The sequence below is a fragment of the Cyanistes caeruleus genome, chromosome Z, assembly GCF_971803275.1.
Source record: "Cyanistes caeruleus chromosome Z, bCyaCae1.hap1.1, whole genome shotgun sequence".
Classification (NCBI taxonomy): Eukaryota; Metazoa; Chordata; class Aves; order Passeriformes; family Paridae; genus Cyanistes; species Cyanistes caeruleus.
The window spans coordinates 77,409,761-77,432,808 of record NC_141732.1 but is presented as its reverse complement, the minus strand read 5'-3'; the positions used below and the strand labels follow the sequence as shown (position 1 = coordinate 77,432,808).

The following is a 23,048-nucleotide window of genomic DNA, read 5'->3' as shown; positions in this document are numbered from 1 at the left end:
AGTGAAATTCCCTTCTATCAAGCAAACAAACACACAAAAACTCCCGACAAACAAAGAAAGAAATAAACCTCAGCAAATGCTGAACTCCACTGCTTGTAACCTTTATAATCTGAGAAATGTTATTCCAGATAATCCAGATTTTTCAAAGAGGGGAATGAGGAGCAAAGTAGGAACTCAATAAATTAGTGAAAATATGAAATATTTTCTCAGGTTTTTTTCATTTTTTTTTTCTTAACAAGCTATATTTTTGGATATATATTTTTCTCACTTCTGTAGAAGAAAGCTTGCACAGCTTGCATAGATTTTTGTGCCTGTTTTTAATTTGTGCCTATTGGATGAGGAGAATACATTTTTTGTCATGAGTGTTCCATATCGCTACCAGAGCCGTGGGATGATGTGAGACAAACCATGCCAGGGAACCATCTTTTCTGAAGAAGACAAAATAATACAAAAATGCAAAAGCTTAGCAGTGGCCACATTGACTGTACCTGTGTCAGAAATCAATGTGGAACGTGACTAGCACTTCGGACAAAGCTGAAGGATTCAGGCTCCTCTAAATTTTGGACATGCAGATGAGATTTGGCCCCGTGTAGGAGTTTTGGTGTATCTCAGAAGCTACTCAGTGTCTTTCAGGACTTTTGATTGGAAGTAACTACAAAACCGCTGCCATGGGCAGGGACATCTTCCACTATCCCAGGTTCCACTACCCATCCAACCTGGCTTTGGACACTCCCAGGGATGGGGCAGCCACAGCTTCTCTGGCAACCTTTTCCAGGGACTCCCCACCCTCACAGGGAAGAATTTCTTCCCAATAGGCCATCCAACCCTGCCCTCTGTCAGTTTAAAGCCATTCCTCCTCATCTAGACACTCCATGCCCTGTTCCCAAGTCTCTCTCCAGTGCTCTTGTAGCCCCTCCTGGAAAGTGCTCCAAGGTCTCCCTGGATCCTTCACTTTCTCTGTTGGATCTGTTGACCCAACCAAGGTACCTCATGACTTATTTTCTTGTAGCTCTGCCTTTGTCCTCATGTTTTTCGGGTTTCTTTTCCTAATGCATTAAAAATTATTCAGAAGTATTTGTGCATATGGAAATGAAAAACACACGTTGGGAAGTCACAGGGACATGACAACTCAGTCCTTTCATGTCACAAGTTCACTTTGTAAGCAATACAAAATCCTTTCAGGATTGTAGCACAGGTATTTTGCATTAATTTTGCTGGTGATTTATGTATTCCCCAAGGAACACAAACCTCAGATAAACACCAAGCTAAGTTTCAGTTGCAGAAATGAGTGCACTATTGATTAAATGTTACAAAAGTCTAAAATAGCCACTCTGCAGATTTCTTGCTTCTTCCTTTCCCTCCTTTTCAGGTCCTCAGATTAAATTATATCTCTGCTGATGAGTAGGGCACAGGGGAGGGAGGAGAAAAACCTGTGTGGTGGAATTTTTAAGATCAGCACACTTGTTAGGGAAGTTATCATGAGAGAGCATGTATGCAAGCCAGAATATAATTTGCAGTCATTTATCAGAGCAGTGAGGTGTCTGACTCCACAGCCTCCTGGTTTACTTCTGCAAGGCTGCACAAGGCCTCGCTGGGGAAGGTGGCAAGCCTGTGATGACCACAGAGGCTGACAAGAGCATGTCTGAACCCCTGCAAAACCCTTGCTTGCAGCTGCAGTCATCACCTCTTCACTAGTGGGTTGTTGTCTTTTATGTTTTTTAATCTCTGCTGTTTACTGAAATGTAATTACCAAGCTATTAATTTTTCCCTTTAACCATTTATGATGCATCTGTGATAAAAGGTGAAAACTGGCTCTTTTCTTTTTTTTGCATATCAATGAGAATGGGGGAGAAGTATTATGTGGTGCATGATAAACCAAATACGTTTGGGGGTTTTAGAGGTAGTTAACAACGAAGATTGCTTCAGTGCCTGCATTTAGAAGAAAATTGCTAGGGTGTTTATCCCTCAGAGAGAGACCATTAGCATGAATATGAAAGAAAAAAGGCAGTTCTCTGAGTTAAGGAGTGCAACACTGAGGAATTTTTACTGGCATTGTGGAGAATTGATATAGTGATTTCATCCATATTTGGGGATGAATAAAAAGTAGGTATCATCTCCCAGGTGATGGACTGCATATTTTCATTACTGCATATGACAAACCATCTTGGGAAGAGGAGGATTAATAAAGTTAACAAAGGCACAGTTGCAGAAAACAGGCAAATATATTATCATGTGGAGGCAGGAGGGCAATTAGACTGGGAACTTCTTAGTGAAAAAATGCTGTATCTGGAGGGAGAGTCTGAGTGCCAGTGCAGGTTATTTAGTAGTTCCTCAGCAAGAAAGAATGGTCACTCAGTAATGTTATATTTTGTAGTCCTGAGTTATTTTATTGGAAGTTGCTCAAATCTGTCTTTTTCTCCACCTTATTTATTTCCCCTTACTTACTTTTTTCTATCAGGCTGGTGTGGCTCAATCTTTCTGCATAAGTCACAATGTAGGACATGTGAATACAGAATAGTGAGTGCATATAAAATGCTCTGCAGTTGACGAAGGGGCAGTGAAATAGTCATCCATCAGTGCTCAGGATGCAAAGGAACACTGACACCTGTTTTTCAAGAGGCTTAATCCTCCATGATCTTTGACTAAGAACAGTGCCAGATAGCATGGGAAGCAGCATCACAGCTGAAAAGAGAAGGGCAACCTGAATTTCTAAGTCCTCTTGTGGGAAACAACATGATTTCACTGATGGTGAGAATAGATCGAGTCTAACAATGATTTAAAGACAATAAAAAAATAACCTCACAAATCTATGATTTTCAGACAGGGTAAAAGCTTAACATACCAGTTCAGAGCCTCAGACTCTTTTGGATGAAGATGAGAGCAATGTCATCCTGAATTATCCTGACTGAGTAATCCATATTAAGAAACTGCTATCTTGATTTTTAATTAATTTCTCTTTACATTCAGAACATTAGTTGTGCATAAAGTCTCTTCTGTATTCAGAGATAAGCGATGTATTAAACAGTGGGAAGAATCCATCTCTTTCCATGAGAATATAATACTTTTTAGAAAGAATTCTGAGGTCTAATGCAACATCATCTCTTTTCTGGGACTGAAGACCTGTTTCTGCAGTAAGCAGGTTGCTGCTGAAGAACAGAAGTATAGGGAAAATTAGGAGGGGGAAGTAATTTTGAAAACTTTTTAGCCAAAATTTTGTGAAAATCAAGAATGTAAATCTAAGCTTGAATTTCATAATCAGTGCATGTCTAACTGTTTTTCTTAAGTTGCTGATTATCCATATAGTTGACACACTAAGCTTGGACTATCTTCTTGCCCATAGGTAAGGTCTTGAGGCCAATCACTCTACTCAGGTGAGCTAACCTGGAAAACCCCTAAGAATCAGCAGCTAAAAAGTAATGCTGTTATTTGTCACAGAAATGGATATCATACCTGTGTCTTCCAGAAAGAACACCTGTTATGAATATTCTCCTTCTTCTGTTTCCCTTTTCAAGTAAATAAATTGGCTTAAACAGGGGGTTGCTGCTTGTCTTCTAAATTAATGATTAATTTCAGTGCCCGTCTCAGTTTTATCCTTGTACATTCCCACAGTTCAGAAAAGGTTACTGATTTTGTACAATGCAGAGTTTGTACTATTACCTTGGAAGGCTGTCAGATAAAGCTCAGAAAGCCATTCGTCTGCCAGGAGCTTGGACTGAATCTTTTTTATCTTTGTACTTTTCCTCTCATCAGTGATGTGCATTTTGTCCCAGTACAAATTCACAGAAGGAAAGGGATATTGCTGTTTTACAACAGAAGCAAGAATTCTTTCCTGTAATTATAAGGCATGAGACACTGACTGATCATTAATCAAGGGACTGATTATAATAATAATCCACTTCCACTGCAGGCTCATGGGCGAATTCTCATTCACACTAATCCCGTTTTGAACTGCTCCTGAATCATTACTAGAAGGGGCAAAAAGGGATGTGAGGGCTGGGTTTGATCTACCAGAGCAGTGTAGAGACTTGACGAGGAGAAGAATCAATCTCTGTCCTCCAGTCTTTAAGCCAGAGCCCCTGCATTTTCTTTGGTCTGTCTCTGAGCTGTTACTCAGCTCCCTTCCTTCCTCCCAGTGATGCGGCAGATGGTTTAGGCTGGCACAGGTGGCTAAGTACCACCTGCTGCAAATTTTTCACTATCTTTTGCTATGTAACTCCTTTTATTGTTGCTGTTGTCATTTGCAAAGTATGGCTGGAAATAAGAGAGGCAAGAAGTGAGTGTGAAGTGACGTTGATATCCTGTTCTGTGCTTCTGGTTTTCTCCTGCGTCATCGCAGGGAACCTGTAGCTGGTGCAGGCAGAGCTCCTGCAAGCAAAGGCAGCAGGTTGGGAACTTTGGCTTCTGTGGTGGAAAAAGTGTACCTTTATTATCTCATAGTGTTACTCAACCCATGCTGGGCAACAGCATTTCCTACTGCTGAGTGCTGTGAAGGGAAAAATCCTCGACTGGCTTTAGGCATTAGATGCTACATTCTCTTGATCTTTTGAACCCCACTGGAAATGCAACAGCCTTGTAGAAGCTAAATGAAAAGTTTAAAATGAAGAGGAGGAGCAGCCTTATCATCCAAATGCATGGAGGATATGACTGGACAGGGCCTGGCTGATACTAGTGGACATCAGAGGCAAGGCTCTCTACTTAGGCTCTGTAGAAGTAGTGCAAGAGGTATAAAATAAAAACACCCCTGGCACCTTAAACACTTCCCTGAGGATGGGTTGAGTTACTCTCTGGAGTCAGTTGTAGCTCTGATGACTGCAGAGAGAGAGATTTGAATACTAAATAAAGATATGATTCTAAATTTAGAATACCTGACTACCTCTTCAGGAGGCAGAAACCAGATGAAATAAGGCCTGTCCTTTGCATCTAGATTAGTATTGGTATTACAATGTTTATAAGGTATAATATCCAGCTAATATCTTATCTGGATGTTTTCTTATTTGAAATGTAACTGCTGCAGGTTGCTTGCTGCTTGCTACTGCAAATAAGTTTTTAAAAAGTGACTGGCTTTTACCCACTCCTCCCCTCACAGAAAATAAAACACTAAAAAGTCCATGAAAAACAGATAACTATCACAGCACTTCTCACCAGTGTACTTTCATTAGGTGGATCTGTTTCAAGAAGTAAAATAAAAGCACATTTTAGACAAGCAGTGCCAGGTGGATGATATGTAATCCTGATGAAGTCAACTGTGATGCTTATATGTGCAAGAGAATTTACTAACAGAGAGATAGGGGAGGTTTGCACTTTGGCTTTAAAAAAGATTTTCTGCTAAAAAGTAATATTTAACCGTATTGGCAAAAAAATTTCCTGAGACAAGAAATTTTCAACTTACTTTTAATAAAAATTCTAAGTTAACAATGAAATTTCACGTATTTTTTATTGTTTTAATTTTTTCTTCTCTTACTATTTGAAGATTTTTTTTTTCTCTCCTCCTGAGGTTCCTGTGTCCTTTTTGTTCATTTTATCCTTGTTTGTTCACTGTCATAGATGAACAATATCCTGCCTGTTTTGCAGGAACACATCCCACCCCTTCAAGTGTTCACTATAAATATAAAAAAACCTCAGTTTATAATAAGAACGACCCCTGTGGTAATCAGGGAGACAGTTTTGATTAAGAACATCTGTTAGCAGATTCCCGGTTCTAAAGTCAAGCAGAACATAAGACAAGAAGATATAGAAAGTGACATCCTTCAAACTGTGAGGCTGGCCTCCCTGGGGAGGCTCTGACCTCTTCCAGAGATACAAGCCAAGATCATAAAAAAGAGAACAGACATCAAAATGTGTGGAGAGCGTGTGTAGTTTGAAAAACATGACACCTTTGCTTCGGAGGTGCCGCAACTTTAAATTTCTAAGCACCACACTTGTGAGGAGCGTGGGGTAGGATTGCACTTCCAAGCTGTGTTTACTGCTCAAACACATCACCACTAAATGAAAAAGAGGGGCAGAGATGGTGACTCTCTGCTCATTGCCTTGTCCATTTTTTTTTTTTTGTTCTTCTCTTCTTTCCCTTTTATCCTTTTTGGGGCTGACAAGGCAATTTCTTAGCTATGCAAAACATGGGCATCTGGGAGAAATGGCTTCACTTTAGAGCTCTGCTGGTGTAAAGTGGTGATGTGGGAGATGCTGCTTCTAAACAACTTCTATTCTGAGTTGCATAAAAGATTTTCCAGCCCAGCACTGCTTCTCCAGCATTTTTCATGAAGAAAGATGTAGGAAACAGTAAAGAAACAAACTAGCTTTGCTGAACTTTATTATCCATAATCCTAGACTCTTTCAGTCGGCAAGGCAGGGCTGTTCTGTGCTGACCATGAGACCCAGACTTATGTTTGATAACAACACAGACCAATCTTTCATAAAGATCTAGTGTGACTTTACTCTTCAACGACTTTGTTTTCTCTTCTGGACACATTAAGATACTGATCTTATTTGGAAAAGTATTCTGATCTCTAATAAAATAAAACCCCAACATACAAATTCTACTTATATATCCATAACAACATGAATTTTTAAATTAATTAAAAATACCGTTCCTTACGAAAAAATTTCTCATTAAATGTGAGATAGAAGAGTGTGAATGAAGATGAAGGAGAGAAAACAGATTTTAGCCAGTATTTCTTTGCTAAGTTGTTTTCTTAAAAGCTGCTAGAAAAGGCAAGAATACACAGGAGTAAGAAATGTGGAGATAGGAACACTCTCACAAGGATAGGTATGGAAGTATTTCTTTTGCATGAATAGACTGGATTATGAAAGACAAAATGTTGCTAGAATTGATAATTTTGAGAGATTAAAAGGCAGTGAAACACTTTTATACAAGTACACTGGCAGTTACACATAGATCATGAAAATTCTGGGGCTGCTGCCGGAACAAGTGAGTGTCCTAAGGAGGAACGTGGAATGTACAAATACACTTAAGGCTTCCCCTCTCCCAGCCTTCAGAGGCAGGCTCTGCTCTCATGCCTCCCAGGAAAGTTTGAGGAAGAGAGAGAGTAAAGGGGGATAAATAAGGGAGAAGTGACTCAATCTCCAGTTGATTAGTAGGCAGTTCAGTAGCACAGGATGAAGCACATTCTAGCATGTTGAGGAAGCTGCTCAATGTCATTGTGAGGCCATTCTGATACCCTTGAAAAACCATGTCAGATGCCTGATCACTGAAAAAAGGCAAATGTGATGTCTCTCTAGAAGCAACCTAACCATCAAGGGATGTTCTTGGCAATGTTCTTCAACAACAGGTAGAAATATATAGTCTTATGAGGATTAGTGGCTTTTTTTTTATTTCTGCATTCAATTATATTGGAAAAATAAAAGGAAAAAGTTCTGTTGCCTTCTTCCAGCTTTTGGAAAAGTTTAGATTTGTTTCTATCCAAACTCGATGCTTGTTCTCAAGTATCACATCTCCCAAGAAGAATGATGATTTGGTTTCAAAAGAGTTTTTACCACACTTTTCAGTTAAGTCTTAGTCACAATACACAAGAGAGTACTCGAGACTGATGTCAAGCTGCAAAGTGCTGCAAGCATGACAAGTCTTCACTTTAATTTTCAGAATTTATTTCCCTTTTAGGGGGTGTGATTTCCTTCTGTCTTTTCCCTTCAGCATTTACTGATTTGGGAATGTTTTGTATTTTACCTTTATTGAGTAGAAATTTGTATCCACTACTATTCCTGAATGATTTTTAAGAGTTTCCTTTTACAGCTAGAAAAAAATTAAAGAAGATATTAGTGTGACAGACGCACAGCTTGTTTCACAAGGAAACCAGGCAAAATATAAAAAAATAAATACTGGAAGATCTGTAAAACCTTAAGCTTTGTCCCTATCTGCACCTGAAAATTCACAAAATCCAGGTCATCTTGGGTTTTTAGTTCTGCTTACTGTAGAGAAAGAAACGTGAAAAAAGTGGAATCTGGAGTAAGATTTGAACTTAAAAATTAACAAAGAGATGTAATTTCTTCTTAATCTTTTGTCTTTTATGCATACAGGTTTGCAAAGATTTTAGTATATTTATTGGTAATTTAAATTTATTCTTTATCTTAGTATATATTATTATGTTGAGGTTCCTGGTTGAAAAAAAAAACAAACAAAAAAACCAAAAACAAACCAACCACTTATTTTGAAATCAAAATACAGACTTACTTAAGTTTGACCCTGGAGTCCTTGACTTTGTACTGAGCAATCATGCCAAGGGGAAAAAACTGAGAAATGAATGTCAACATCAAAAAATTGGAATGGAAATCACTAGCTGAGTTAACAACAGAAAGCCAAGTCTATGTCCTCATTCCAGTTTGCAAAGAATATTTAATGCCTCTGAGAATGGATCATTGCAAACATGACATTGAAGTATTTTGCCTGTTTTGTCTAATTTAGCAGCAATAATAACATGTCATAATAAAAAAATGAATAAGTAAACTCATTCCTATCCTGAAAGTCTTAACTATGCCCCAGCATGAACCAGAATGTGTAGGTAGATGATTCTGACTCAAAACTGTCAGTCCTAAAAGCTGAGAACTTTGTCCCTTTGGAATGATTCAGTGTGTGAAATTAGGAACCCAGGGCCTCCTGTCAGTCAGGGAAAGCCATTAAGCATCCCTGGGGAGTGATCCTGGGAGTACTCCAGAACATCACTTACTGTGAGTAACTTGAACAGCAATGTGTGACCTAATTCCTTCTTGGTTTGCCGTACATAGTCATAAATGAGTGTACAAAGTTCTGAGCACTTCCTAAAGGTGGATCACCTCACTTAAACAGCTCATTCTTTGTAAAAGGTTGTGCAGAGTTTTCATACAGTGGTACAGTAGTTGATTCATGAAATTTCTAATTCAAGGACACAGGTCATCTGGTCTGGGTGTTAGGTTCCATGTGAAAACATGGATTTTTATCTATCAGCTCCACTCTGTTGTATAAACCCTCTAAAAATAAATAATAGGTTCAAAAAACAGATAATAAGGTAACGAATGGTATAGCTATTTTCCAGCATCAGAAACAGCCTGTAGTCCATTAATGACATTGAATTGTTTACCATCTTTTATAAGGACAGTTTAGACAGCAGACTACAGCTGCACAGCCAGATAAATTCAGAAGTCTCATTCACAAATTTAACTTCACTGAAGGCTTCCATAGTCTGCTCAGTCTGAAGGAATCCTGGTATTCCTCCTGTAAAGGAGACTACGCACCTAATAATGGTGTAGAATAGTTCTAAGGGTCTGGTGCAAAGAGGAGAAAATCAGGGTCACATGGGATGAGGGCTGCAGTGAGATCTTTGTTCTGGTGTAAAAGCTTGGGGTCTGAGGGCAGAAAATGGATTAAATGACTGTGTTCAGTCATTAACACTCCCTTCTCTCAACCTGGAGACTTTGAATGCGATGCAGAGTTTGGTATTGCACCATTTATCAATCTAATGTAGGTGGCTGGAAAAGACCTGGGAACACTGTTGAGTGTCTTGTTCAAAACCACAGAGTGCTTCCTTCTTCAGTGTTCTGCTGCCCTACTGCTGGCACATCCAGTTTCCAGGGGATGGGCTGTGTCATGACCTGACCCACTATGTCTGGTAGCTTGGTAGTTAATAAACTCTCCTGGGGTGCTATGGGGTGATAATTTAGAGATTTTCAAATTCTGAGTAAGTCTCAAACCAGAATCCTACCCTTAAATTGCTTATTGGTCTGCCATTTTGAAGCTTACTGGAATGAACTTTTTCCTGCAGCAGGTGAAAAGTTTTGGATGATTATATACAGCCCTCGGGTAAAAGATACATCATAAATAAATGATAATGGTCAACATGAAACTCTATTCACAGGAAGTATTGTCAATCAACATGAGCAACTATTGAGAGAGATTTAAGGCTGAGACTTTTACAAGAGCATAAGAAATCCATTTCCCTTCAATTTTCAGTAAGGGCTGAGGGTATATATATGTAAACTAAACTATTTTTAAAAAAACTGTAGCCTAAATTCTCAATAGAGTAAAAAATGCAGGATTTTATGCAGCATCCTGCTGCTCATAGAAATGGTCCAATGTTGATATGTGTACTCCTTTTTTATCAGACCTTTCTGCATCTTAATATCTCTGGAGAACTGATTCTGTCAGGAGGATTCTGATCCTGACCGACTGTTGCCATGGTATTGGGTTATTCTGGGCTGTGATCAAGAAAAGCAAACAAACTTGAGAAAGAAACTGGATTTAAAACATATTCTCAAGCCACAGTGCCTGAGACTAGTTTTTGAAATCTAAATCTTGATTTTTTTTTTGTACAATGCAGCAGTTGTTAAAAGCTTCTGAAAAAAACCATACCAGTAACAAGAAGCATTGCTCCAGCAATAAACATACACATAAAACGAGAAAAATGCAGGAGGAGATAATGAGGCTGGTTCTTGCACTGTTTGAAATTGTTCCTTCTCATTTAATGACATTATCCCACACTGAAGTGAAGCCTCCATCTTTTCTGAGACACCTTGAAAAAGCAGAACTTTTTGCAGATTGGATCACTGCTCTGTTAGGCACTGCTCCACACCTGGTGGCAACCAATGAGTGTCTTTTTGATATTACTGAGCTTTTGTACTGAGTCCATAATAAGGAATTTGTACCTGTCTCAAATTCCTAGATAGTAATATAGTTTCTTTTAAACCTGTTAATATTCATTCAGTTGTAACTCATCTTTTTGTACTGACAGCACTGAAGAAGTTTCAAATAATACATGACACAGTGTTTTCTGTATGCAGGCAGTTGAATAATAAGTTCATATTCTTAGAGGACAGAGTTCCCGTGATGGGAAATAAAAAATAAAAATAGTCCTAAAAGAAATTCTTATTATTGGGTTTGGTGAACCCAGAATGATGCACAAATTTCAGCAAGCAGTATTTACAAGGGTAAAACAAACAATGTGAATTTATGTAAGGAACTGGGGAAGTTTGCTGCAAGTTTGTTATTTACAGATGGATAATTTTGTTTGCCAGATTACTGAGCGTGTTCTTCCTATTCTGCAGGCAGAATTCACAGCCATGAGGGACCAGTACATGCGAGGTGGAGAAGGCTTCATTATCTGCTATTCCATCACGGACCGCCAATCCTTTCAAGAAGCAGCTGAGTTTAAGGAACTCATTTATCGTGTCCGGCACACCTATGACATCCCTGTGGTTCTGGTGGGAAACAAAATAGACCTTGAGGAGTTCAGACAGGTAAGTGACTTCTCAGCTAATTTTGGCTTGGTTTTCCTTAGCTGCCTCAGGGGTTTCTGCAGCATATGTTGCACTGTGCTACTGAGAATTATTAGCACAAGAAGATGTTTAATCAAAGAGCGACAAACTTGTAATGAATTAAAGTCTTTGTGGTGCTTTTCATTCATATGTTGGGGAATTTCAAGTAGTCTTGGCAAATCACATCTAAACCTCCTCTGATTTTACTTGAAAAACTTTGACTACCATTGTCAAAAGATTTATATATGTTCATATATATAAATACATCTATATATTCAACATAGCAAGCGCTTCAATCAGGATCTTGTGGGAAAAAACTCTGGGTTTCTTCAATGTTTCCAGCCATTAAACCAAGATTTGTTTTTTTCCCCAAACACGTAAAATTGGATTAAAAGTTTTTCAACCTCAGAATTAGGAGAAAAAAGAAAAAAAAAAGGTGAAAAAAAAGAAATATAAATGAGACTACATTTGCCTGAAGATCCAGTGACTGTGCAGTGAGTGTTCAGATAAAACGGGGCCTTGTAAGACTTGAATTCACTTAGATTGTTATACCAGATTTCAGCTACTACCACCCATAGAGCAACAGGTTTCTTTGACTACAAGATCAACAACTGTGGCTCTCTCAATGTCTTTAACAACCTTTGCTCTCTCTTTTCCTGTTTTCTTCCCCCTTACTTCTTATTGTTTGTACTGGTGAACTAGAGAGAGATATCACATTAGAATGGATTGATTGTGACGCGGTACTGAACAGAAAATATGCCTAATCTGCAACTAAACTGCTTTCAAATATCTGACTTCTGCACAGACACATGTAACACTTAAATAAAATATTGGTTTTTGGTTCATTAGCGTCTGTGCTCACACAATCCTATTTACTCTTTTCCACTTATCCTGTTACTCTTCTCCTCCTTTTGTTGTCTTCTTTATTCTACCTGAAGAAAAAACAAGACAACATTGAGCCTGCAATTAGTCCTAATGATCTGATTACGTCCATTTAAAACTTCTCATCTGTTTTCCAAATCATTGGCTTCCTCCCCAGATCAGGCTGTGACAAAACCTGAATGGTGACAATCCAGCTGTAGTTTAACAGGGGCTTCAAACATGAGTGCCACATGCTTATACACCAGAAGGGGAGGGATGTGGGTTTGGGGAAGGATGCAGATTTGGTTGTTCTGCTGAGAGAACTTGACATTCACTTCATCCCAAAACAGGATACAATTGATTACCTACAGTTGCCCCTAGATGAAGTTTCAGCAAATGCTCTATTTCCTAATTAGCACAAAGACATTCTTTCACCGACCTTTAGCACAATCTATTTCTGACCTTTCCTGTAGCATTGTGTTCAGGTGGTAAGGTGACGCTACGTTCCCAAAAACTCCTCCATGAACGCACACAAACATGCCACAGACAGCTGGCTGATGGGAGAAGAGTCAGGAAGGGTCACTGCACAGAGTTCTAGTGGGGGTTTATCATATCCACAGCACTGACGGGCTCCAGGGACAAAGATAAAAATCAGCTGAGGGTCTGGGTTTAAGTAGAGGGAAGGAGGGGGATGGATCTGAGGTCAGGGTCCAATGGGTACAAAGGGAAATGGTGTGAAGGCGGGGCAAGGGGAGGCAGGGACCAATGGGATAAGCTGGGCGGAGCCCTGCACCACGTGAGGACCAATGGGTGTGCAGGGAACAGAGAACATTCTAGGGGAACTACCATAGAAGGGTAAAAATCTGGGTCAATGGGCCAATGAAGGATACAAAACTGGGGTATATCAACATACAGCTGCAAAGGACTGTGGGGAGAGGCCTTTTGTCACCCTGAACTAATTTTACTCTGACTACTCTGTGTCCTTCTTTCTAGGGTATGAAGATTGTTGTTTCTCTGGCAGGCCCCTGGGCCTCCACACTTACCTTTTGTTGAACTTCTGTATTTTTATCACTGTCAACTAAAAATATATGCCTGGTTTAAATACTTTTACGTGCTGTTTGGTGATCCTTTCTGGTCTCACAAACAGGAAAATTACTGTGAATGAATGTTTGGATTGGATTTCACCTACAGCATTTGAGATTAAGGAGCATGGGGAGGATCTTGGGAAGAATATAAAAAATTAAGTCAGTGAGATGTGATAAACACACTAAAGCCCTTCTATGGAGTCACCACTAGTGATCATGCCTGAATATGTGAGCAAGGAAATTCCAAATTGTACTTCTGTATTTTTAAAAGCTTTCAATGAAACAGAATTTAGGCCTTCAGAATGTTTTCCTTCATAAGCCCTCTATAAATGCCAACAGATTTGGCAGTGTGAGAAGGGTTTTCTCAAATATTCTGCAATCCAGACTTTGACCCTTAAGTCAAAGACTTGTAACATAGTGCAACGCAGATCTGCTCCTTTAAATAAAGTTTTTTAATATGACTATGTGTCCATAAGCAAGTAGTATGAACCAACACTAGAGAAAAACAACTGGTTTTGGAGTAATTTTAACTATGTCTACTCCATGACTGTTGTCTGCAAAACTAGTTGGTTCTGAGGTGTAAGCTGCGCTTCCAGAATGTATCTTCACTTAAATTACATACATTTCAGATTCCACTCCACAATTTGAAGCCAATCATGGTTAAGTCGGGGTGCTGAGCAGGTACTGCTCAGAGTACCCTCCTGACCGAAACTGAAGCCCAAATGTGTGGGAGGACACTTCTGTGTCCAGCTTTAAGCACATATCAATGTTATATGTATGTATATATGTATACCCTCATATAAATATATATATATATATATATATATATATATACACATTATATCAATATATGTATGGATATCTTTAGTCTTTCATTATTTCAGAACTGGGACATGAGGCTGTGCTCTATGTTTAACACTGAAATAAGTTTTATCTATGCTTACTTGTGAGGTTAAGCAATATCTAAATAACTGGATGAGCTCTGGGAAGGTAGATTGAAAGGGATCTTTTCAAGGTCATGCACTGTCATTACAGCAACATTAAAAGCATTTGGATGGTGGAGAGTGACAGCCAACTAACTCTGGAGTGACAGGCAGCAATGAGCTGGTGATGTAGGGCATTAACATATCAATGAACAAACAGGGAGGTACACAAGCACACCAAATTCAAACAGCTGAAAAATAGTAGGTGTCAGAATGCAATCAGCCAGACTGGAATTTCACCAGGGCACCAGGGCTAATATTGTTGCTTTGTTTAATGACATTTTTCTCCTAAGAATTTCATTAAAGCAACTGTAATGTTATTCGTGTTATTTCAGGACATAGCATTAAGCTCAACATTTCTGGACAACATTTCCATTTAATGACAATTCTGTAACAATCAGACAGGCTGTAGTGGCTTGGCCAGACAAAGCTGTTGTTTGAAATATGAATCCCTATACAGTGCAGTCAATGATATATGCTGCTTTCCTCAAATCTATCAACAGAACTACAAGAACAAAACCAATCTGCAATTATAATTGTGGCTTAAGAGAAACACTGATGAAAAACAAAAACAATGGATTTATTATTTTTAAATGATATTTTAATTTTATGATGGCTTCAGTGAAATTATAGTCCTTATGTGTGCCTGTGATTTTTAATGTTCTAAGAAATGGGTTTGTTTGTACTTCTTAAAGCAAGTTTTAGTTATATTCACTAGTCTAAAGAATAAAAGCTTTCAATTTTCTCTGAAGAATATGGGAAAAATTGTGCAAAAACTGGGTGGAAAACAGAGTAAATAATTATCATGATATATATGTGGTGCAAAGGCACCCTCCATCCCCCACTGAATAGGCATTCACAGAATCATGGAATGGTTTTTATTGGAAGGGACTTTAAAGCTCATCTCATTCCAACCCCTCTGCCATGGGCAGGAACACCTTCCACTAGACCAGGTTGCTCCAAGTCCCATCTAACCTGGGCCAGAATATTTATCTGTGTCCATTTTCTGATTTTTCAGCCACTGCTCTAAGAAACATTTAAGTATTATATGCATTATATTCCATAGCTACTTGATAGAAAACGGAAGTAACTGATTAGGTAACATTTTCATTTCAATGTTTTCAAACAGCAAAGTCATTAGATCAGTAAATATATGCTTGTATGCTTTTAATTATCTTCAGATTTTCAGAAACATGTAGGACCAGCTGTTTAAAAACGCTGATAATTTCACTTTAGGTAAACCTTGTCATTTTACTCCAGATGAACACCTGATTCTTACTGATTAAAGCATGTGATAAATAACTAATTAGAGCATATTCATCTTTAAAAAATACATTAAAGCTATTCAAGCTCATGCCATACTAACGTTTAATTACAGCTTTATATAAAAACATTTAATAGTTAGGACCTGTGGCATTACTGAAAGGTCATTTAGAAAATACAGAAAAACCTTTACCTACTAACCACTGCAAAATATTAATTACCTGGAGCAATTCAGAGGGGAACTAAGTTCTTTTGAATAATGTGCTGTACATCTGAGCTGTAAAAACATTCTTTCTAGAAGTATTTATGAACTTTAAACAGAACCCCTCTGGAAATTCTAGCCATACAGAAATATCACAGCCTTCATGGAGAAGCTTTTCCTGCATATGTTTTTTTCCCAGAGGAATCAGCTGTGGGCTCAGCTGAGTCCGTGGATAATATGTTGACGTCCATTTAGTCTGAAGTTAGGAGGCCAGCTCATGTTTTTTCCAGCTCTTGGCCTCTCTGGGAAGCCTGTCATAAAACTGTTAGTTTTGCCAGTACAGTCTTGCTCCTGAGAAGAATTAAGCAGTGTTTACCCTTCCACCCATGAGTTGCCTTACTGGCTTCAAGCAAAAATCTGAGAGGAGCTGTGCCTTTGAAAGCATTTCCCTCCACCACCCTCTCCTTCAGTAGGAAATAAAAAATCAACATGAAATCTGCCTTTTTCATCCAGGACTGTGGTAGAACAGTATTAGTAGAACAAGGGGGAGTATGTCAGAACTGAAAGAGAGTAGGTTTGGAGCAGATGTCAGGAAGAATTTCTTGTCTGTGAAGGTGGTCAGGCCCTGGCACAAGGTTCCCAGAGCAGCTGGAGCTGCCCCTGGATCTCTGGAAATGTCCAAGGCCAGGCTGGATGGGGCTTGGAGCAGCCTGGGATAGTGGAAGATGTCCCTGCCCATGGCAGGGGATGGAACATGGTAGTCTTTAAGGTCCCTTCCAACCCAAACCATTCTGTGATTCTGTGATTGATTCCATGATTTAACACAGGGCAATAAATACTCGGAATGCAAATATATTACAGACGTTCTGCTGTATATTTTTTCCCCAAGGTTTTATTACAACAGAAAATAATTCTCAAACCAGGATTACAGTAAATTTTCATGATCAGAACCAGCTGAATACTCTCACTTCAATGAGATTTTACTCTGCATTTTGCTTAAGTTAAGCTGACTGGTTATCAGACAATGTGTCAACTTTTAGATATCCCTTTTGGTAGTTGCGCTATTTTCATGCTTCTCAAACATTGAAATGTAAGTTGAGTCTGAGACATAAAGTTTTTCTTTTGTTTTGTTTTGCTTTGGTTTTGTTTAGCTTCATTTTCTTAAAAACTTGTTTTGGTTTGTTTCCTTCTGTGTGAGTAATTTTTTGGTATAGACATATCAAAAATTGTCAGTCTGTACCTTCTGGTGCCTGGTTGAGACACTGAAAATACTTCAACAATATGATATTATATTTGACTTTTATTTTTCTGTCCATGACTATGAAGCACTGTTTACTAGATGCTTCCTTACTCATATTGTGAATCATGAAACTGCAGTGTCACCAATTTCTTACGTTAGCATCAGGCTGAATTCTGTTGCTTTTGGGATTAAAACTACTTTTCAAAGTAGTTTGTAACTGTACTTTAACTCCAGAATTTCTGCTTTCTTTTGAAAACATTAAATGTAAGGTAGGTAGGTAATAGTGTCTGTACTGAAGAAAGACTCGTTTCCCATTATTCAATGCCCTACAAAAAGAATTAAAGGTTTAAATTTTCCTTCTAAACTTGAACTACAAGTCAAGGGAGATGCATTTACTGATGCTTGTTGACAAAGAATGGTATACATTTGTGTTAATTACAGACAGTGTGAATGGTGAAATTAAATGATTTGGACAGACTCTCTATAAAATTTATGCAGAAACCAGGATTTATCACATGTCATGGAAGTGCCTTATAAAATGAGATGTATCTGCCTGGGAAGAAGTCTGTCTTGCTGCTGACAGCAGAGGGAGGCTCAGACAGTCACCTTCTTTGCCTTTTTGCGGTGGTGTTTTGGTGAGATGAAAACTTATAAAATTGTTTCTGACATCTCAGTTTAAAATCCAAATATCCAAATATTACTGATTCATTCTGTTATTGCTTCTGCTAACTACAGACTGTATTTCTGAACCATGCACTCATCTTTTCTTTGATTTTTAAATAAACAAAATCCTAAACAATAACTACAAAATAATAAAGGAAATTTAATGGAAAAAATCCAGAGGAGAATATGGCATAGAAGAGCAAGTTCTTCCAAATTATGTCATGTCCAGAAAAAGGGAGCAGGGAAGGGTCTGGAGTACAGGTCTGATGAGGAGCGGCTGAGGGAGCTGGGAAAGGGGCTCAGCCTGGAGAAAAGGAGGCTCAGGGGGCCCTTGTGGCTCTGCACAAGTCCCTGCCAGGAGGGGACAGCCGGGGGGGTTGGGCTGTGCTGCCAGGGAACAGGGACAGGAGGAGAGGGAACAGGCCAGGGCAGGGACAGGCTGCAGGGAAAGATTTTTTCATGGAAAGGGCATTCCAGCCCTGGCACAGTTGCCCAGAGCTGTGGTGGAGTCCCCATCCCTTGAAGGATTTAAAAGACATGTGGATGTGGAACTTGGGACATGGGTCAGTGGTGGCTTTGGCACTGCTGGGGGATTGGTTGGACTCGATGGCCTTAGAGGGCTTTTCCAGACTCAGTGATTCTAGCATTCTATTCATTTTAATTTTTATTGAATTTTTAATTAATTCTTTCATCCATTTTGATTCCATTTGATTGTTCATTTCCCATGGATATTCATGTAGTTCCATTTTCCATCAGTGTCTTACGGAAATGAATTACATTTGTAAGGAGTTACCGTCATCAGTTACACACACTTGCCTACATATTTCCTACTCACATGATATCACATTATATCCTTTGTTTGATCTTCAAAGTCTGTACAATATATGCCATTTTTGCTGTTTTGATGGTGCTATGACAGTTGTCTGAATATTTGGAATTAAACTACTGAAGTTGTCATGGTGTTTTATTATCCTTGAAAACTGTCAGACCTTTAAATAATCACTCTCTTGCTTTATCAAAATGCATATCTGGATTCTATCATGTTCTTCCATGACTCTAACTTCTATTTACTTTTAACTGATTATGATCAACATTTCTTTTGCATTGGTCATTGTCCTTAGAAGTCTTTCTCTTATAGTTTTTATAAAGAAGTCTTTATAGTGTTTTCCCTTCCAAGAAAGAAGTAAGAAGATAAAAAAAAAAAAAAAAAGAGGAAAAAGGAAAAGGAAAAAAAAGAAAAAGGAAAGAGAAAGAGAATGAGAAAGAGAAGAGAAAGAGAAAGAGAAAGAGAAAGAGAAAGAGAAAGAGAAAGAGAAAGAGAAAGAGAAAGAGAAAGAGGAAGAAAGAAAGAGAAAAAGGGTATGTCGTTTTTCATACCAATGCAATTGTAGTAGAAAATTTGGCATCTGCAGTCTTTTGGAAGGAAATTCTATGATTATCAACAGTCTTTAGCATATATTCATTTATAGAGAGTTTGCCTCCTTATTACAATGCTTTCATGTTTCCACAACTTTCCCCAAACCACGGCTTCAGATTACCCAGGCTGCAGTAAATGCCATCCAACACACAGACAATTGTAATGAAACTGTTGGCTCATTTCTCAATTTATAATTGTGTTAACCTCTAGTGAACCACCCAGTAAGTCCTGTAATTCCTTCACCATGGAGCAGGAAGACATTTGAAGGGGACTAAGATGCAGATAACAAGGTGCTCTGTAGGAGAGGAAACAACAGGAAAACAGTAGCTGCCTGCAGATAATAAAATGTTTATCATGTAGAACCTGAATATTCAGAGATGAAAACAAAGACAGCTAATTGCTTGTTGTTGAAGCAGGACAAAGCATGACGTGTAGCCAGGGGTATACACAGGGGAGCGCGTTGCAAGGTCACTTCACTGCTAGGGATATCAAGCAGCAGCACAATTTATATTGTTTTGAAAGACTCACAGTTCTTTTTATCTCTACTTGCTTTAACTTCACCCTCCACCTCAGAGATTTTTCTTCTCCCCAAGTACTAAATCCTGACTTGGCATGACTTCAGTTGGGGAACACCTTGGAGGAGAGTTGTGAAGGTACGGAGAGGGTCTCCCACCTCTTGCCTTTTTGATAGAGGTTGCTCCTCAAGGTGAACTTGGGCTGAGATTTGTCTGCTTGTCCCAAAAAATTAACTCAGATTGAGTCTTGTGAAGGTTTTCAGATGACAGTCATCCCAGCAGGATCTGTGTTACTAAAGCAAGTAGGTCATGATATAAAACTTCCACACAAAACACCTGCAGGGTTGGAGGAGTGTAGGTCTTGATTGCAAGTGCAGCCTTCCTTAGAATCCCTCGGAGAGAAAGATGTTGGTTACACAATGACCACAAGGAGAAGTACAGCTTGCAAGGGAAAACAAAGTGGCATAATTTTTTGGGTGGCTAGTGTTCAGTCAGGAGCCTATGCAAATGCCTGTGCTGGATATTTGTTGTGGTTTAACTCTGGCCAGCAACTAAGTACCACGCAGCCACTCACTCATTCCTCTCTGCTCCTGGTGGTGAGGAAAATTTAAAAGCAAACTAATATAAGTCAGCATTTTAATAATTTTAACAAAATAAAATTATTTTAAGAAATATATATTAATGATGATAATAATAAATGAAAAGGAGAGAGAGGGAGGAACAATGCCCAAGAGAAGGAGTGATGCTCAATACCCACTTACCAATGTCCAGTGGTATTTCCCTAACAGAAATAGGCAGCTCCTGGCCAAATCTCCCCAGTTTAGGTCCTGGGCATGACATTCTGTGGTATGGAGTATCCCTTTACCCAGTTTGGGGCAGTTCTCCTGGCTCTGGCTTTTTGTACACTTGCTCATGGCAGAACATAGGACATTGAAAAGTCCTTGCCTGGAGTGAGCACTGCTGAGCAGCAACTAAAATTTCACAGTGTTGTCAGCATTATTCTCATTCTAGATCCCAAACACAGCACTGTACCAGCTACCAAAATGATTACCCTGGATGAGACCAGGACAAAAGAAAATTTTAGAGAAATCCCTGAAGAACTTCCATAGTTCATTTTTCACCTGCTGTGTATGCTCTCACTCCACTTCTTTCCCTGCTCCAGGGCTGAGTGCAAAATGCCGTTTTGTTAATTTTCCCCTGTATTTGCTGAAGTCCTCATTTCCCTGTGAATCTTGAGCACTGTGTACAACCTGTTGTTGACACACAGAAGGAAGAGTCAGGAGCACACCACAGCAGGCACTGCTGACTGGGGCACAGTTCTGCCCCTCCAACTTCCATGACAGAAACAACACCACCTCAGGCTTTATCCTGTCATTTTCCCTACAGGGACACATGTGTAAAAGAGGATGCAATGGGCAGGTATCTCCTTATATACTTATTGCTTTTTTTACATCAGCAAAATCAAGATTTCAGCCCAACCCTTACATGTTATTTACTACAGCTCCAGTTCAGGAAACTGTTTCAGCATACACTTAATTAGGGTGCAACTAATGCAATGTTTTTTTTACAATTTAATCTCACACTTGAGCATAGATGATGTTTTGTGAGTGAGACAGTAAAGAGCAACTTCGTAAAAATAAAAGTACCTTTGCAAAATAGCATATTAATACAGGCAGCCACATTTGAAGGGTAAGTTGTTTGTACAAAAATGTGAATTTTCAGGATAGCTTCCTATGTGTTTTTTGCAGTAGGAGGTCAAACTACTTGAAAGTAGAAACTTAGCCAGAATTTAATTACAGCTCATTATGGTGTTATTAATAATAAGAGCATGACCTAGCATTTAAAGAAATGAAGATTAATCAGTTTAGTCATCTTTGATTTTTTAAGATTTACTTGTGTTCTCATCTTAATGACTCACATTTTTTTTTTTCCCAGATGAGTTAGGAAGTTAGAGAGATTTGGTTTTAATCATATCTAACAGCTTGCCTAATAATAGCAACATTAGCTTTACACAGTTTAAGATGTTTGAGTTGTGCAGTCATGAAAATAAAAAGAAAAAAAAAGTCTCTTATCCTGCCTACCTCCCAAAAACACAGTACAAAAAAGTAAATGAAGGGGAAAACATACTTGATCTAGAGGTATGTTGTGGTAAAATCCAAACTTTACTATTTAAAATCTATGTAAATGGCAGCTGCAGAACCTCTGAGTAAATTATTTTATATACCACTGCTATTTCAAGAAGATGCAGGAAATAGCATATTTTAAAATTACATTGAAGCACATTATTGCACTTGGAAGTCAAGATGTTAAATGTCTACATAGGATCAAAATAAGAGTTTCAGTGTTAGTCATTTACATTACTGATCAGATAGTTTTGCTCCTCAGAACCCCAGAGCCTTTCTGGGAGTTAGGGTATGGTGTGATGTTTATTTGAAACTGATCTGTATTGTGTTTGGTATAGTTAGTGTCTTCATCCACCTTCTCCTGAGCAGTGTTTCTTAAAGAAAAGGATGGACTTTGCTTCTGCCTTTACTGTATTTGTTTCCTCTGTCACTCAGGAAATGTTCTTTCTCTCTGTTTCCATCTATGTCACTTTTCCCACAGACTACAATTTGAAAATTTTAATAAGGAGAAGAATATGTCTTGTCAATTATTTTTAGTCATTTGGTAATAGCACTGACGCAAATATGCAGGGTTTTCTGTGTGCTTGTGTCTGTCCGCATGTTTTAAAACTGTAATAACCAACATTGTGCTCAGTACAGGATATTCATCAGCACCACAGGCCACCCCTGGGGTATTCCTGTCATAAATAGTTAGACACTGAAATTCTGAATTCACATTACATTTTTTCTAAAGTGATGGGGAACACCGTGTGTTTACATTTAATGGTGATTTTCATTAGCAAAACCATGGGATAACTCTTCCATTCTTTTCCTAGATGTGACTAATATAATATCTTTGTTAAGGGAAAAAAAAAAAAAAAAGAACTAAAATTTGTCTTGGTTCCCTATTTTCCATTAATTTCTACATCTTAAAGTTTCTTGGATTTTAAAACCTCAGGAAGCTTGATGTGGTTGTTTTGTTGGGTTTCCACCCAGCCTTCTTTAAAATCAGAGTGATACTATGCCAGATGTGCTTATTCTGGGGTTACTTAAACTACAGACCAAACCTCCTGACCTTCCCATCATTGTCTGAAACCTTCCCAGCAACTAATTTAAACCTGACACCAGCTACTGTCACAGAGTCCTGGAATATTCTCCACTGAAGCCAAACTCCTGGATTGTTCTGGGTGCAGGTAGTCAGGCTGAGAGGGATGTTCAGATCCTCAGAATTATTCAGGCATTTTCAGTTCTGAACTGATGCAGGAATGTGGGTGCCAGGTGGCATTCCTTTGATCTCTTTTGCTCTCTTTCTCAACATATTGCATGAAGAAAACAGTGTGGATTTGTTCCATTTAATTAAGAAAAGAGTTTTTATTAATCAGTTATTTGTTAGAGGTCAGGAGGAGATGGAAGGTGTTTGTGTGGTGTGTGTAGTCAAAGAAGGAGATAGAAAGAGAGTGAAAGAGAAAGTAGAGATGA

At 38.6% G+C, this 23,048-nt stretch overlaps 1 protein-coding gene across 1 annotated transcript in view; it reads left to right on the top strand.

Moving 5' to 3' along the window:
- RIT2 (Ras like without CAAX 2) overlaps positions 1–23,048 on the top strand; it is a 177,170-nt gene that overhangs the window by 76,837 nt on the left and 77,285 nt on the right. Inside the window, exon 4 of the mRNA XM_023943915.2 lies at positions 11,029–11,220. Coding sequence (XP_023799683.1) covers positions 11,029–11,220 — 192 coding nt within the window. The remainder of the gene's footprint in view (positions 1–11,028; positions 11,221–23,048) is intronic.